General features: G+C 39.6%; 1 protein-coding gene across 4 annotated transcripts in view; it reads left to right on the top strand.

Moving 5' to 3' along the window:
• LOC127001577 (glucocorticoid-induced transcript 1 protein-like) overlaps positions 1-18,571 on the top strand; it is a 71,274-nt gene that overhangs the window by 7,578 nt on the left and 45,125 nt on the right. For 3 of the 4 annotated variants that reach the window (XM_050866353.1, XM_050866349.1, XM_050866351.1), the window contains exon 2: positions 7,729-7,828. In XM_050866353.1, the coding sequence (XP_050722310.1) occupies positions 7,729-7,828 (100 nt within the window). Of the gene's footprint in view, positions 1-7,728; positions 7,829-18,571 lie in introns of those variants that run through there. The other variant, XM_050866359.1, reaches the window with a different exon arrangement.

The following is an 18,571-nucleotide window of genomic DNA, read 5'->3' as shown; positions in this document are numbered from 1 at the left end:
TGACCAAATTTTGTTGGTCACTTTCATTTTCTGCAATGAGCACTGTGTCATCAGCAAACAGTATCGAATTCAGTACCGACTTCCTTCCCTCATCAAACAGTCTTACTCCAACTTCTCCAACTTTGCCCTTCATTTCTCTAATGACACCATCCATATAAATATTGAATAACCATGGTGACACGATGCACCCTTGTCTTAAGCCCACTTTTATCTCAAAATGTTCACTTGTTTCTCCAGTAATTTTGACACATAGAAAGACTTTATTGCACTAAGCAGTTTTCCTCCAACACCATAAATCTTTAAAACATCCCACAATGCAATCCAATCGACTCTGTCATAAGCTTTTTCCAAATCCATGAAGTCAGTGTATAGTTTCTTTCCTTTTGCTATTATTTTTTCTACTACCATCCTGAAGGCAAATATCTGATCCACACATCCCCTTCCCTTCCTGAAACCTCCTTGTTCTTCACTGATTTTCTCTTCTGTAAGTCTTTGCACCCTCTCTATTATGACTTTTCCCATATACCTTTCTGGGTATACTCAGGAGACTTATACCTCTATAGCTCCCACATTCCCCTCTCCTGCCCTTCCCCTTGTAAACTGGGACAATGATGGCTTTCGTCCAGTCTGCTGGCACCCCCCCCCCCCCTCCCATGATACTTCACATATCTTGACCATCCATTTCACGACTTCATCTTCTCCACACTTCAACATTTCTGCTGTGATTCCATCAATTCCTGCTGCCTTTCCATTTTTTAATCTTTTTATTGCCTGATTTACTTCTTCATATGTTATACTTCTTTATATACTCCTCCTCTACCTCTACTCAAAACTGCTGCTGTTACAGCTGCTGGACGTCCACCCTCAAAATTCATTAAGTTTTTGAAATATCCTCTCCATCTCTCTTTCACAGCTTCCCCGTCTTTCAACATCTTTCCATTCTCATCCATAACTTAATTTATTTTACTTGAGGAGATATTTTCTGCATTTCTTTCATTTTTTACTTCTTCCCAATATGATTTCCTGTTCCCTTTCATCAACTCAACTCTCTTCTTACTTTCTTTTATTGCTTGTTTTAATTTCATTTTGCATTCTCTATATTTCTTTTTCCTTCCCCTTTTTACTTGTTCAGACACATTTCTTTCTTGAGTTTTCTTAAAAAGTTCCCTTTTCTCTTTTACTATCCTCCTTATCTCTTCTGTCCACCATGAATTTCCTTTTCTTTTTCCATCTCTCACCACTTTCATCCCTAACACTTTTTTGTTGTAGTTACCATTATTTCTTTAAATGTTCCAAAAACTTTTTCAATATTTGTATTATCTTTTACACTTTCCCATTTTTCACTTAAGGCCTCTGCCATTTCACGGTTATACTCATCTTTTATTTATTTTTCCTGTAACTTTTCTACAGTTTCCTTTTTTACTTCACCTTTCTTTTCAAACACCCACTTTTCTTTCATCTTTAACTTTGCCAGCACTGCAAGATGGTCAGATCCATCGAGCATTCCTCTTACTACCTTTGCGTCACAAATTTATTTTCTAAACCTTTCATCTACTGCCACATAATCAATCAATCCTTTTTGCTCATTATCTTCTCCCCTCCTCCATGTGTATCGGTGGATATTCTTGTGCTGAAAGAAGGTGTTCGCTAGGAACATTCCCCTCTCAGCACAGACATCCACCAGGCACTCTCCATTTTCATTTTTCCCAGGTATCCCCCATTTTCCCACCACATCCATCACACATTCATCACCCACTTTAGCATTCATATCTCCCATCATAATAAGTTTCCTTTCCTTCTCAAAACTCTTCAAACATGCATTCACTTCCTCCCAAAAAGCTTCCCTTTCTCGCAGTCCTTTTTTACTTTTCACATTTACTGGTGCATAAATACACACCCATGCATACTTTTCTAAACCTACTTTTCCTTTCACCCACACAATTCTTGATCCCTCCCAACCATAATCAGTCACACCATTCCACACTCTTTCAGACATCACAATAGCACATTCTTCCTTACTATATGAATTTTCTGAGTCAAGACCTATAGTAACTGTTTGGGAGTTTTGTTAGGTTAGGTTAACCAGAGGGCAGCATGTGCCTCAATAGACGTCACTTAAACAATCCTGCATGCGCCACCACCGGGCTCAGGGACATTCACTAACAGCCCCCTAAAACTGAAGTCTAAAGAGTCAACAATAACCTCACGCACGAAAAAAAAAAGCCATAAGGCGCCATAGGCAAACGTAAATTTTTCTCAATTTGTTAAGTTCCTGAAAATTCCCCAAATTCCCATGGAAAGTTTCACAGTTCAAAAATCCCTGGAATTTTACAACCCTAGGCAGGTTAATATAATGAGTCGAGCAAAATCCTGGATCTGGCAATTGCCGGACATATGCCCAGTCAAGTCCGGGAATTGAAATAAGAAGTCCAAGCCAAAATCTGTGATCCAACTATGTCTGGCAGTTGCCAGAAATATGCCTGGCCAAATCTGGCTACTAAAATATCAGATTCCATCCCTTGGTCAATGTCTGCAACACCCTCTAGGTGGCCGCATACATACTGCACATATTTGTTTATTGTTGTCTTGTGCCGTTAACCTGGTAGCTGCGGGGATCATGTTTCTTAAAGGCTCCTCCAAGCAAATTAATGAGAAAAAATCATCACTCATGCAAATCATTGTGTAGTATATATCAATGTATTTGTGATCAGTTTATGCATCCTCTATTTTGGGTGGTTTATGTCAAGGCAAAACGTTGGCCCGTCGCTGGTACATGGTAAAGCCAAAAATTTGGCCCATCTGTGCTACTGGGTTAAGCAGCCACACTGACCTTACATATGCATGTAAATACAGTATGTACTGGATTCAAGTTCATGAATAATTTGCAACCATAATCTCCAATCAGAGATTTGAAAAAGAAACTGGTGAATGCTGCATTGCTGCTTCTAATACAGTGTCTGTTTGTTTACATGAATCATAAGAGCAGCTGCTTGTAGTTATGCTCAAGTTTTTATTACCTGTTTGATATTTTCATTACCTGGTTTTTGTAGAAAGAAACATTTATTTGTAAATAATTTGCTGTAGTATGATATTCTTAAGCACTTGAATCGAAAAAGAGACTGGCAGACACTTTGTGACCTCTGTTAAGTGTGTCCTTTCTTGACATGTAATGAAAGTCTTCAAATGACAGATTTTAGTTGATCTTTCTTAAATGTGGTAAAAGTCTTTGGTAGGTATTGATCACTGGCAATTGCAGGACTGAGTACGGTAAACATCCAGGAATGGACAGTGGCCCCCAGGCTGTAGCAATTCTGGATTTCTGGACTTTTATGGATCTTGGATGGGTGTACCTCCCTTTTAGTCTGGAAAATTGATGGCCGAGTGAATTGCTGCCCTTGCCACCCCATCACACATGACTGTACTCCAGAACTGCATAAATGTATATTTATATGGTTCTGCTATGCTCCAACTCCACAATGGTGTCATTCTTTTATGCAAGAATTAATCAGAATCGCTGGTAAACTCTGAAGCAGCCTTTCTTCGTCTGTATATACCACCTCCATCCTGCGACATGAACACTTTCAAGAAAGGAGTACAGTAGCCTATCTAGACACCAAACCGAAGCAGACACTCTCTCTTGGCTACTTCTACGTACTCTCCTCTGCTTGCAAGAACTGCACTACAGCAGGATATTTTTATCTCTGATTTTGCCTTTGATCTGACTACTCCTAAAAAAAAAAAAGGTCCCACCAGTCCCATATTGATAAATCCCATTGAAATATCATTATTTGAATTGATTCTTCTACATATTGTTTCTGTTACAGGTGTCAGTGGAGTTCCTGCAGACTTGTCATCATCATTTAGGTGTCCCTTCTTATCTCTGGCCTTGCCTGTCCTGTCACTGTGCTCTTGTTTTCAGATATATCTTAAGATTGTATCCTTAGCAACTCATAATACTACAATTTACAAAAATGTTCATCATTCCTCATTTATACAATGGGCCCCTGCTATTTGTGAGGACTAAGTTCCCCTCAAAACTCATGAATACAGGTTGAGAATCCCTTATCCGAAATTCCTGTTGTTGTTGTGTGTTGCAGATTTTGGATTTTTTCGGATTTTGGAATATTTTTATTTGAATAAATAAAATGAAAATTGAAATAGGGGATTATTCATGAGAGGGTAGCCTACTAATTTTGAGATGCTGACTGTTATCTCTGGACAAAATATGGTGCTGTTTATTATGGAGATAGTATTTTTCTCCGGAAATCACTAAATGATTGACTTTTCAATTGCCTGTTGTGCACCTGTCGCTGCAGCTGCAAAATAGCTTATAGAGAGGTTCAACTTGCTTACAGCTTCTATATTTCACTCACCGCTCACAAATATCACAAGTGGACAAACTACGTAGAAAAAAAGCAGGCAAATTAATGTTTTTCCTGCTGTTTATTCCCCCAGTGTGCATGTGTATTGAACAGCAGAGTGACTTATTTCTGCGAGGAGGTATTTCTCGCAACACTGACCCGTGTATAGTGGAGCGCCACCACCGTGTCCCGTCCTGCGCTGCATTTCATATTTCCGCCACCCCCACACTGCGTGCTGAATAAATTTAAACTAACCAAACCTAATTTTACGTATGTCATTTGTTCTGTATTGGCTGTCTGAATGGTTAAGCAGATAAAATTCAGTATTTTAAAACTGTAGTGAGCACACTTTTCGATGAACGACAAAACCAGTCCGTAAGATTATGTTTGTCAAGGGTCATCCTGAAATATGTGTAAAATATGCATTGTAATGTCCCTCCCCTCTTCCTCCTGCCTTCGCCAGCAGTGCGCAGCGGCTGTCAGTCATGGCAGGCTAGAGAAGTTTTAGGGTTGCCACCTGTTCCTTAAAATATGGATTTGTTCTGTATTGGAGAATGGGATGTTGCGTTCCTTATTTTTTTTTAGCACAAGGTTGTAACCCTAACTGAGACTCTGTTCCCATTATTTTCCACTTTGAGCACTCCCGTCTTGCGACGAACAAAGGGAACCCACGCTCACGTCTTCAACTTGTACAAAGAGACTCGCCAGACCTTGTCAAAAGACTGACTTGGTCGGCTAGGCTGACGTCAGCCGATAGTCGGTCTCTCGGCATCCTCCATTCCCCTTCACGAGCCATCACCCGGCAAGGGTCTGTGGGCCCTCCTCAGAGGGACGTACGCGCTTGCCCCTGACAGCCTCCATATAGTCCATGTCCCCACCCGTGAGGTGGCGGAAAAAAAAAAGTCGTCAGCATTCCTAAAAACTTTCGGATGTTGGAGGTTTTTGGGTTTTGGAATTTTGGATAAAGGATTCTCAACCTGTAATAATCATCATAAGTAATTCTTCTCATGAAGGGCCATCCATAAAAAAAAAAAAAAATAATAAAAAAATGTGTAGCTTGATCTTGTAAATGGGTCCTTGCCATTAGCAAACTCAGAAATAGCAAAAATCACCAGAAGTACTCATCATGCAGCCCCATGGGAATAATATGTTTAAGTAGAATTACAAAATTATTATTTGCTTGGTTTGAAAGTCATTTGTGGCAATTTCTTCTCCAAAGTTTTCACATGTGTTCTTATTTAAACTTTTTATTTGATATTTGACACTTCCACCCGTCAGAAAATATAATAAAGGCAGAAGATGTAAAATTACTATGTTTACCTCAGCTACTCATGTTTGACCACATACTCAATGCTGTGGAGCTATAAGTGCAGTTGTTTCAAGTCTTTAGTGTTTATTTTATATCAGAAAAGTGTTATGGAGCAAGTTAGAAAAGCTTGGAAGAGCCTAACACTGGATGCATAGGGGTCATGGCAGCAGTCAGCAAGGGATGAGTGACACTGGGTGCTATAAAGAGAGAATCAGTGCAAGAATGGCTGGGGAAGCACTTGGTGGGAAGTGCTGTACTCATATGTATGGTAGCTCTCTTGTGGTATTGTGCATAACCCCAAATTTTAATTTCTTCTGATTTCTTTATCTTTGATTCAACACCAAAATTTTTACAGCTAACTTTGGAATAGTCAAGGATAGCAGATTGCAAACTATGAATGGGAAGAACTCATTTTAAAGTAAAAAAAAACTTTGAATGTCTTAATTTTAATTCATTTTCGTAGTTTGAGAAAAGTATTAGATCTAGCATTATATGCACTATATATGTGAAATATATATATATATATATATATATATATATATATATATATATATATATATATATATATATATATATATATATATATATATATATATATATATATATATATATATATATATAATATTGTCTTATGAAGAATTACTATGCTTGATCCACATCTTTATTCATCTATATTTGCTTACCAGTTACTTTTTCTTTTTCTCTGTATAATCCAATTACTATATTAGTGCCTCTGTTGAGAAGTGTTTAACAAGCCTAGCTATGATAACTGCGAGCCTGAGTTTGATCCCATTCCAGGCAGTTGATGCACAGCCCACCCAGCTGTTCATCCTCCCTTTCAGGCCGGTCTATAAATGGGTACCTGGAGACATGTTTCTTTATAAATGCCATAGCTCACCTCATATAAACTAGCCAGTGTTATTTATAGCAACATTTCACTCGCCCCAACCATCATGGCACTTGAGACACCCCCTATGATGATGTTAAAAAAAATGAGTGTCGCGCTCGCCATGATGGTTGGGGCGAGTGACATGTTGCTATAAACAACCCTGTGTTTTCAATATGTGGAGCTTCATCTGCATTCTGATCACACTATCATGTTCATGAGAGATTTCCCTACGTCATGTAATAATATATTTCTGCAGTCAATGAATAACTTTAAAATAGTGAGCATAATTAAAACATGTTATAAACATTTTTTTAACATTTTCACAGTTCAACTCGTCATCATACCATTTTCTTTTTTGTTTTGTCGAGTTTTTACAATACATCTTGATTCTACAGTCACTGCTGAGTCTGATGGTGTCAACCAAAACTGGCTTGCTTGTATATGAGGTGAGCTATGGCATATAATAAAGAAACATGTCTCACTCGAGCATGCAAGATGTGGTCCGACATGAGTGTTAGTAGGAGAGAGGAGCAGCCAATCAGCTGCAAGCTTACCAACCTGCCTAGGTGCCAGGAATCTAGCTTAAGTGAACAGACTATAGTCTTGTTTCCTGGGGTAATGGGTTTTACCCACCACAGACAGGCTCATGAACCAATGTCATGGATATGAGCACCAAGGTCATGTGGACAATTACTTGACTTATCTTTGCTTTTATCTCAGTCAGCCATATGGTAAAGGTAAAGCTTGGGGGCATACACTATAGCTGCTTGTGGCCTCAGTGCTCATATTAGCCCTTGAGCCTGTGGTGGGTAAGAACTTGTTACCCCAGTCCACCAGGCAGGTGTGACATCCAGGTTACCACAGTTTCCCTTCCACAGGTTTCCTCAGGTACCCATTTATTGACCAGCCTGAAAGGGAGAATGTATAGCTAGGTGAGTTGTATGTCGACTGCCTAAGACAGGAATCAAGCCCTGGGCTGCGGATTGATAGCTAGGCATGTCATCTTTTATTTGAGCATTACTTTATATAAGTATTCAAACAACTTTTATTTATTCAACTTTTACATTTTCATTAGTCTTTCCTCAGGCAATGATATCAATATTTACATATTAGCAGTGCATAAAAATCTTGTACAAACTCTTTTCTGAAGTTTTTTATATTATTTTCAGGCCATGCACCGCACCAGCCCACTTCGCCTTAGAAACAGAATTTCTCCAGACTCTGAAATCACACCAGGCCTTGACCTCAGCACTGCCACTCCAGTCAAAGGTATGCCTCTCAAGTTTATCATATTCATGATCTTTGATAAACACACCCTTGTGTGTTGGACTTCTATAATAGAATAATGGTAAAATAATGAGAGTTTCAATTACCTGAATGGTAATGCTTTCAGTGAGTTTATATTTAAACCATTTAGCACAGGTAGGGATATGTGAGGTCTTTTCATAAAGTATTTGACCATAGGCCAGGGAAAAAAAAGTAGATTGCCTTTTAAGTTCCAAGTCTAATCTCCTTCAAAGTAGGACCCTTGTGGTTCCACACATTTTTTTTTTTTTTTTTTTTTTTTTTTTACATCAAAGGAGACAGCTCAAGGGCACAAAAAAGAAAACAATAATAAAAAAAGCCCGCTTCTCGCTGCTCCCAAAAAAGAATCAAAAGAGGTGGCCGAAAGAAAGGTCAATTTCGGGAGGAGAGGTGTCCTGATACCCTCCTTTTGAAAGAGTTCAAGTCGTAGGCAGGAGGAAATACAGATGAAGGAAGATTGTTTCAGAGTTTACCAGCGTGAGGGATGAAAGAGTGAAGATGCTGGTTAACTCTTGCATAAGAGGTTTGGGCAGTATAGGGATGAGCATGAGTAGAAAGACGTGTGCAGCGAGGCCGCGGGAGGGGGGGAGGCATGCAGTTAGCAAGTTCAGAAGAGCAGTCAGCATGGAAATATTGATAGAAGATAGAAAGAGAGGCAACATTGCGGCGGAATTTAAGAGGTAGAAGACTATCAGTATGAGGAGGAGAGCTGATGAGACAAAGAGCCTTAGACTCCACTCTGTTCAGAAGAGCTGTATGAGTGGAACCTCCCCACATGTGAGATGCATACTCCATACGAGGGCAGACAAGGAGAGGAGGGAAAGAGGAAGAAGCGAAATTGGAGGGGATATTTTTGGCTAGATGCCAGAAGTCACAGGAAGAATTAGAAGAAGCAAGGTGTTGACATTTTCTATTAATGAAAGAAGTTTTGGTAAATCGGAGAATAGATTTGGCACGATTCCAGGCTGAAATGTAAAGATCAAAGTTAGCGGGAGTTCGAAGGCTCTGGAACCCTTTGTGAGCTGCCTCTCTATCTTTAATAGCACGAGAACAAGCATGATTAAACCAAGGCTTTTTAGCATGAGGAGTAGAGAAAGTACGTGGAATGTATGCCTCCATTCCAGAGACAATCACCTCTGTGATGTGCTGAGCACACACAGAGGGGTCTCTCTCCTGGAAGCAGTAATCATTCCATGGGAAATCAGAAAAGTACATCCTCAGGTCGTCCCACCGAGCTGAAGCAAAATGCCAGAAGCATCGCCTCTTCGGTGAGTTCAGAGGATGTACAAGAGCGATAGGACAGGATACAGAAATAAGGTTATGATCGGAGGAGCCCAACGGAGAGAACAGTTTGACAGAGTAAGCAGAAGGATTAGAGGTAAGGAAGAGGTCTAGAATGTTGGGCCTGTCTCCAAGATGGTCGGGAATACGAGTAAGGTGCTGAACCAACTGCTCTAGGTCGTTGAGGAGAGCAAAGTTGTAGGCTTTTTCACCAGGCTGGTCAGTGAAAGAGGATGAAAGCCAAAGCTGGTGCTGAACATTGAAATCTCCCAAGATGGAGATTTCAGCAAAGGGAGAGTGAGTCAAGATGTGCTCCACTTTAGAGTTCAAATAGTCAAAGAATTTTACATAGTTAGTAGAGTTAGGCGAGAGATAAACAGCACAGATGTATTTAGTAATAGAATGACAATGAAGCCTTAGCTTAACCCAGCAATCTTTCCACTGCTGGAAACATCTATGATAATCCTGATTTGGAATGGCTATCAGCTGTGCCATCACATTCTACATGATGACATATTGGCTCTCAAAGTGGGACCCTTTTAGTGCAATTTTCAGTTTGGGGAACAGCCAGAAATCACAAGGAGCCTTGTCTAGAGAGTATGGAGCTGGGCAAAGCCAGGAAATTGCATGTTTGGTCAAGAAACCTGTGATCATGTGTGAAAAATTATGCAATTGTCAGTTGGCTGACTTCTGCTGTTCTGGTTTCTCACACTGAACTACATCTCAAATATGATGAGGAAAGTCTTCTTAATACTATTGTTGAAAGTTTGTCCTTTTGGTGCATATTTGTTATGCACAATACTACAGTAGTAAAAGTCAGCATGCAAGATGCCAATGCAAGATGGCGCCACTATAAACACTCGCCTGTGCCAGAACAGGCTGGGCCGACCATCAGGCCCCACCGGGAAGAAACCTTGGACCAACCATAAGGATCCACTGGGAAGAAGCCTACCAGCGCAATAGGCCAAAGACGTAAAAAAAAAAAAAAAAAAAAAAAAAAAAAAAATTACTGAATGCTCTTTATCTGTCTTGCTTTCTTTGCCTTGGGGAATGCTGGAGATCCCCACTGTGACCTTTAGTGTTGGTTTCTAAATCGTACCTGGACACCCAACATTCATCATCAGTGATCACAGTCGTCAGGAAGTCTGGATCACATTTGCCATACTCCAGCATGACCTGCACGATGAGCACAGATTTCACAGCTACTTTGCACATGCCCAAATTATCCAGGAAAGTAGTGTGTGCAGAATCATTTTTAATCTCAAGGTCATTATCAATTTCTTGTATAATAAACTGATGGTCCTTCTTGATCAAATTGTGCTTTTTTTAAGATTATGTGTCTACTGCTACCACATTATTATTTTTGTCAGTTTTTGTTCTGGGGCAGAGTCATTGTTATTGGAAGCTGATCAGCCATTCATTCATGAGCCCAAAAAATATGATAATAGAATAAATATTAAGATAAGGAGATAAGGAGATACACAATCTCAAGAAATTATTGTTTCAAGGCCATATAGTGAAAGAAACCGGGATGTATTCAGCAAGCCTCTGGCAAGTAGGTTCAAAAAGCATTAGCTGTGAAGTATTACCTACAATATGGGAAAAAAATATATTGTTGTTCACATCTATCAGGCAGAGAGATTATAAATGTTTGTCATAGTATTTTTACGTTAGTTAATACAAAATGTTGAAGTTCATAACTAGTATTATCTGGTCATTTAAAGAAGCATTTTTATATAATTTTGAGAGGGACAATCAAATCCATGGTTCAGAGCATGACATCGAAGTTTAAATTATATGTACCTCTTAATTTGCTACCTTGTAAGAAGATTATAAATCACCTTTTACACACCTCCATGGTGCAGTGCTTAGCATGCCTAGCCATGAATCCAAGGGCCTGGGTTTGAACCCCAGGCTGAGCAGTCAGTGTGCAGCTCACCCAACTGTTTATCCTCTCTTTCAAGCAAATTGATAAATAGATATTTGGGGAAACCTGTGGAAGATAAACTGTGGTAAAACAGATGTCAGACTGGCCCTTGTTCCAGGGTAATGGGTTTTTACCCACCACAGGTTCAAGGGCCGATGCAATGAGGATGAGCATTTCTTCCATGTGCAGTCATAGTATATGCCCCCAACTTTGCCTTTACTTTTCCAATGTCTATAGCATAGCTGGGCATGATAACAGAAAACCTTATTCCCGATAACCGATAACTGATAATGGAAAACCTTACCGGTGATAACCGATATTCGGTAACTGGAGACACAAACATAGGCGATAACCGATACTGATATAAATCCACAATTCCGATACTAGCAAGTGATAAGTCCAATAGGCGAAAACGATACTATATTGATATTTCGAATAAAAAACATAGATGAATTCAAATTTTCATTATCCGTATTTTAGAAAACTTACGAAACCTGAAAACCACACGTTGACACGTACCTATGGACAGTAATACTAGAAACGCCTGAACCGATGTTGTGTTATTTGGCATCCCCACTGTCAAAAGCTGGTGCTTTTGTTTACAAACACTGGTCTCGTGAACTGTGCATGCTCATACCAGCAAGTGTAGACCTGTACAGTCTCACAAAGCTTTTTAACTGTAATTAAGAGTTACTGGAAAGCTGAATCAGACATACAGTACCACTACCACCATCCCCGCTGTTTCTAGACCGACACTCTGTACGTGTTGTATTTATATGTACAGAATGTCGTTCTATAAACAGCGAGGATGGTGGTACTGTATGTCTGATTCAACCTTCCAGCAACTCTTAATGTGTTAAAAAGCTTTGTGAGACTGTACAGGGCTACGCTTACTGGTCTGAACATGCGCAGTTCACGAGGGACCAGTGTTTTTAAACAAAAGCTCCAGCTTTTGACGATGGGACACCAAATAACACAACACCGGGTGCCTTCAATACCATGGCATACTCACAAACAAATATGGAATATCAAATTTGAGGCAGTGAATAATCATTTTTTGGGCAAAGTTAAATGATTTTTCTCTTTGATATATTGATTTTTGAGTCTAACAAAAAAAATAACCTAGTGTTTTAATGTTGATGATCTAAGTATGAAAGCTTCACCGAAGATGTTTCATACCCTGAAGTTTTTTCATACAGTACCGGGCGCCCGGGCCACACATGCGCAGTAGGGAGGAGACAACGTTTTTTTTTTCTGAGAGGCAGAAAAAAGTATCGATTATTGCTAGTTTGGTTACAAAAGTAACGATGATACCGATATATATTTAAATAAGTAGCGGATGGCCGATAACCCGATTTTGTTATCAGCGATAAAGTATCGCGATAACTTATCGCGATAACTTATCGCAATAACGCCCAGCTATGGTCTATACTAGTAATGATATATAGTCAGTTCGTCCAAGCCTGTGGTGTGCATTACTATGCTCTGGCAACTTGCTGTCACACGGAATGTTTCATTTCATGGATAATGTATGATGGCCTTCTCAAAGAAAACATTCATCAGTATCAATAATATGCAGGCAACAATAACAAATACTGTCAATTGTAGTTGATTTTGAGTTAAAAATTATTAGTACTGTCGTGAACAGCTGTTTTGTTAATACACAAAATTGCTGATTAAAATTATTAAACAGCCCTGGTGCTGTCTGCTGGCAAGAAAATTTGCAGGCTTAATATTAACAAAACAGCTGTTGGCAACAGTACTAATAATCTTTTAACTCAAAATTGACTATAATTGATGGTATTTGTTATTGTTGCCTGCATATTATTGATAATTTTGACTTTCCTATGCACAGGCTATCAAACATTATCCACGCAATCAGACACGCTCTATGAGAGCAAGCTGCTAGAGCACGATCTGGGTGAACCAATTATAGTACAGCATGCACCCCTAATTGACAGGAATATGTATTTACCTAGTTGTATTTACGTAGTTGTAGTTTTACAGGCCCTGGGCTTATGCTCGTGTGGTCCCCATCTCCATATCTGTATTTGTCCAGCTTTTCCATAACCCTCTCGCGCACGATGACGCGTTTCACGTCATCAAGGGTAAAAAGATCCTGGCGCACGATGACGTCATTTGTTGGTATAAGTTTCTTAAAGGTAACAGATGGCAACCTTTCTAAGGAGTGTAGATGAGGAGCGATGAGCGATTTTTAGTTGTTAGCCTACTCTGACAGGAGAGGGAAAAAAAATACAGTTTTCTTTGTGTAACTCGGGAACTAATAGGCGTATGAGGATTTTGAGGATACCATAAGAATCCTCACTAAATTCTGCTTTGAAACATATATTCGGCTAAAAAAGTTGACCCACAAAATTTCGAGCTAGCGAGTGGGGAAGAGCTGGTACTTAGGATTTATTGTCTACAATACTCTATATGGAGACTTGAAACGAGTTTGTATCATTTATTTTCCTCTATTTTTATTTGTGCATGCTCTAGTACAAGTCCTTATGAAGCCACTGATACCAAATTTTTGGGGGTACAATATATCTGTGAGGGTAAAATACCTCTGGGAATGTAGAGTATCGCGGCGGCAAAAAAAGGCCGGTCGGGCATGAGGGTGAGTGGAACAGAAACTTATTGGAAACTTACGGTTCGTGAGAGGGTTAAAGTTGTGCACACTCTTCGCCAATACTACATCCTCACTTAGTCTGTTCCAAACCTCTATGTTTCTTTGCGGGAAGCTATATTTTTTTATGTCTCAAGCATCTTCCTTTTCTCAATTTTTTACTGTGTCCTTGTGTGTTGCTGGTGTTTCTTCCTTATCTTAGTAGTAAATCCTCATTATCTACTTCTTCCATTTTATTCCATAATTTATAAATTTGTATTAGGTCTCCCCTTTCTCATCTTTGTTCCAGTGTTGGTAGGTCCATTTCCTTTAACCTTTCTTCATATGACAATCCCTCCAGTTCTGGAACCATTTTCATTGCCATCCTTTGTATTCTTTCTAGTTTTTTTACGTGTTTCTTCTTATGGGGAGACCACGCAGTTTCCACATATTCCAATTTTGGAATATGTGAATTCCAATTGTGGTTTCATCTTTTTCATCATATCTTTATCCATGTAATGGAATGCCATTCCTATACTTCTCACCATTCTATACGTATCTCCGAATATTCTATTTACATGACTCTCTGACTGTTGATTATCTTGTATTATCACTCCCAGATCTCTCTCTTCTTGAACTTTTAGTATTTCTCCATCTCCCATTCTATATGTCCATTTTGGTCTCCCTTTACTATTTCCCATTTCCATTACATGACATTTCTTCACATTGAACTCCATCTCCCATTTCATAATCCAGTCCCAAATCTTATTTAGGTCCTCTTGCAGAATTTCACAGTCTTTACTGTTTCTTATATGTCTCAGCAATTTCGCATTGTCTGCAAACAGGCTCATATAACTGCTTACTTTCTCCGGCACATCATTTATATATACTAGGAAAAGTATTGGTGCCAATACCGATCCTTGAGGCACTCCACCATCTACAATTCTCCATTCCGATTTCATGTCCTTTACTCTATTTCCCAGCTTCCATAGTAATCTTGTATGTGGAACTTTGTCAAAAGACTTCTTCAGGTCCAAATACACGCAATCTACCCATCCATCCCTCTCCTGTGTTGTGTCCATCACTCTTGAGTAAAAGCTCAGTAAGTTTGTTACACATGAATGCCCTTTTCTAAAGCCATTCTGTTTTTCTGTAATTATATTGTGTTCTACAAATTTCATCCATTGTTTCTTTATCACTTTCTTGCATATTTTACAAAGTATACTGGTCTATAGTTCAGAGCTTCTTCCTTTTTCCTGCTTTTATATATATAGGGACCACCTCAGCCCTGCGCCATTCCTTAGGTACTTTACCAGTTGATATTGCCTAAGAAGGGTGACCGTTCCAATCCCTCAAACTACTGCCCTATAGCTTTACTTTCCTTTCTATCTCAAGCTTTTGAATCAATCCTTAACCGGAAGATTCAAAAGCACCTTTCCACTTCTAACCTTCTATCTGATCACCAGTATGGGTTCCACAAGGGGCATTCTACTGGTGATCTCCATGCCTTCCTAACTAACTCTTGGTCATCCTCTCTTAGCCGTTTCGGTGAAACCTTTGCTATTGCGCTGGACATATTAAAAGCTTTTGATAGGGTCTGGCACAAATCTTTGCTTTCCAGACTTCCCTCCTACGGTTTCTATCCTTCTCTCTGTACCTTTATCTCCAGTTTCCTTTCTGACCGTTCTATTTCTGCTGTGGTGGACGGTCACTGTTCTTCCTCTAAACCTATTAACAGTGGTGTCCCACAGGGTTCTGTCCTATCTCCCACTCTCTTTCTGTTGTTCATTGATGATCTTCTTTCCAAAATGAACTGTCCTATCCATTCTTACGCCGATGACTCCACTCTGCATTACTCAACTTCTTTTAATAGAAGACCCACTCCACAGGAACTTAACGATTCATGGCTGGAGGCAACAGAACGCTTAGCCTCAGACCTTACTATTATTTCTGATTGGGGCAAGAGGAACCTGGTGTCCTTCAACGCCTCAAAAACACAGTTTCTCCACCTATCCACTCGACACAATCTTCCAAACAACTATCCCCTATTCTTTGATAACACCCAGCTATCACCTTCTTCAACACTAAACATTTTCGGTCTATCCTTAACTCAAAATCTCAACTGGAAACTTCATATCTCATCTCTTACTAAATCAGCTTCCTCTAGGCTGGGCGTTCTGTACCGTCTCCGCCAGTTCTTCTCCCCCGCACAGTTGCTATCCATTTACAGGAGCCTTGTCCGCCCTCGTATGGAGTATGCATCTCGTGTGGGGGAGGTCCATTCACACAGCTCTCCTTGACAGAGTGGAGTCAAAGGCTCTTTGTCTCATCAGCTCTCCTCCTCATACTGATAGTCTTCTACCTCTCAAATTCTGCCGCCATGTTGCCTCTCTTTCTATCTTCTATCGATATTTTCATGCTGACTACTCTTCTGAACTTGCTAACTGCATGCCTCCCCCCCTCCTGTGGCCCCGCTGCACACGACTTTCTACTCATGCTCATCCCTATACTGTCCAAACCCCTTATGCAAGAGTCAACCAGCATCTTCACTCTTTCATCCCTCATGCTGGTAAACTCTGGAACAATCTACCTTCATCTGTATTTCCTCCTGCCTACGACTTGAACTCTTTCAAGAGGAGGGAATCAGGACACCTCTCCTCCCGAAATTGACCTCTCTTTTTGGACATTCCTTTGACCTCTGTTCAGGAGCAGTGAGTAGCAGGTTTTTTTTTTATATTTTTCTTTGCGCCCTTGAGCTGTCTCCTTTGCTGAAAAAAAAGAAAAAAAAAATCATTTACTGGTCCAACCAGCTGATTTCTGCATTCTTTCAATATAAAACCTGAGACTCCATCCGGTCCTATTGCTTTCCTCTTTTCCAGCTCCTCCATTATTTTATATATCTCCTCTTTAGTTACTATGACTTCATCCATTTGAACATTTATCTTGTCATCTTGTGGTTCATTGAATTGTGATTCTTTTGTAAAAACTTGCTGAAACCTCTTGTTTAGCAGCTCAGTCATGTCTTTAGGATCTTCAGTTGTCTTATTTCTATCTTTCAGTCTTTCTATTTTTCCCTTGGTTTGATTTTTCCTTTTATGAATCTATAAAACAATTTAGGTTCTTCCTTGCATTTTTCAACAATATCCTTTTCATATCCTTTCTCTTCTTCTGTCTTTATTTTCACATATTCATTTCTTGCTATCTTAAAATCTTCTTTATTGCTTTGATTGTTATTTCTTTTCAATCTCTTCCACGCTTTGTCTCTTTTTTTCCTTTGCATCTGCACATCTTGCATTAAACCAATCTTTCTTTCCTCTTTCTTTGGGACTTTCATGACTCCTGTCTCATATGCCTCCATAAAAATATACTTTTCCTGCACTTCATTTGTTCTTTTTAACTTTTCCCAGTTTAGTTTTTCATAATGTTTCTTCAGATTTTCTATGTCTGCTTTCCTATATGCGACATACCACGTGTGTACTAGAAAATTCACATAGCTACTATGACTATATATTCCTATGGGAAAAGTGGGATATGGGTGGCACTACTCTGACAGACTGGCATTTTTTTTTACCTTAAAGACATAATAAATGGAAAATTTCAAAGACACATTACAGTGGTTAGCTAAAATAACAAGAAATAGTGACTCACAACACAGTAGATGACTGGCCTGATGGACTTCAGTAGCAGGGGTTCTGAGGTGGGGCAAGACATGTAGCTTGTCTCCACCACACTGCTTGCTGCACCACCCCTCTCACCACTTGCCTGACTAACATCCTCCTCATTTTAACTGTCACATTCATCTTTTACACCATGAGCCACAAGCTTAGGCACTTTGTCCCTAAAACCCTCAAAGTCATATGATGACACCATTGGCATAAAGTCCTTCAAGCCTGGCACAGCTTGTGTGGCTGACAGTATGGCTGTCTTGAAGTCTGCTAGTAGTTGGATGATGGCCTCTTAACACACAAATGAGGGTCGAGAATCTGCCAGGCATGGTTCTCTGTTGCAAGGCTGATCCTGACCCAGGCAGTGAAGAGAAAGTCCACTGCATCCTTCATGGAGAAACAAAGTTAAAAAGCAACAATAGACATGTCAGCAGTGACAGATGAGGGTTCAGCTGCTGGTGGAGGTGGTGTAGGTGCAGGTGCAGGGATGTTGTAAATGGTGGGTGTTGCTCCTTCTAGGTAATTAATGGATTTGAGACATTCCTTGCCCCTGCCCTGTGTATTATGGATCCTGGAATCTATTCACCTGTTTGGTATTCCAGAGTCAGATTTTCAGGTTCTCGCTTACTATATTCTTCCAAATATGTCGAGGCTGGTTCAGGTTCTCATGGTCCTTTCTTTCAGCTCTGTTACAGTCCCAACACCTATCTCTTCCTCTCATATGTAAGCTAAAGGTAACATATGAGAGGAAAAAATAGGTGTTGGGACTGTGTGGCAGAGCAGAGGGGAGAAATGGACCTGCAGGAGCCAACGCCAAAACGGACTCGACAATTTGGTTTCACTTTAGGCATTTCACACAATATGGTTGCAAGTACTAGGGATACTTACTGTATATCAAGATTTCATTGAAGTATTTGACAAGTTTTATTTGTAAACTACAGTCCTGTAGGATTGATAATATATTTTAGGGATTGGTAATAATAATACATGATATAATAAAAAATAATAATAATGATACTAGTAATAATATATGGTTTATTGATGTAATTGATCATGTGACTGACTCTATACAGTAGTGGAAAGGGGAAGCTGCATGGAGATGAGTGAAAAAAAAGAAAAAATGCATCAAGAAAACATAATGAGAAGATGCAACAGTTATGTGGGGGATGATAATTATTATAGTTTCAATGGTAGGCTTGGGATTAAGTCTGTCCTCATTCTGATGG

Source organism: Eriocheir sinensis, chromosome 21, assembly GCF_024679095.1.
Source record: "Eriocheir sinensis breed Jianghai 21 chromosome 21, ASM2467909v1, whole genome shotgun sequence".
Lineage (NCBI taxonomy): Eukaryota > Metazoa > Arthropoda > Malacostraca > Decapoda > Varunidae > Eriocheir > Eriocheir sinensis.
Note: the sequence above shows the minus strand (reverse complement) of the source record. Positions and strands in the feature narration are given on the sequence as shown.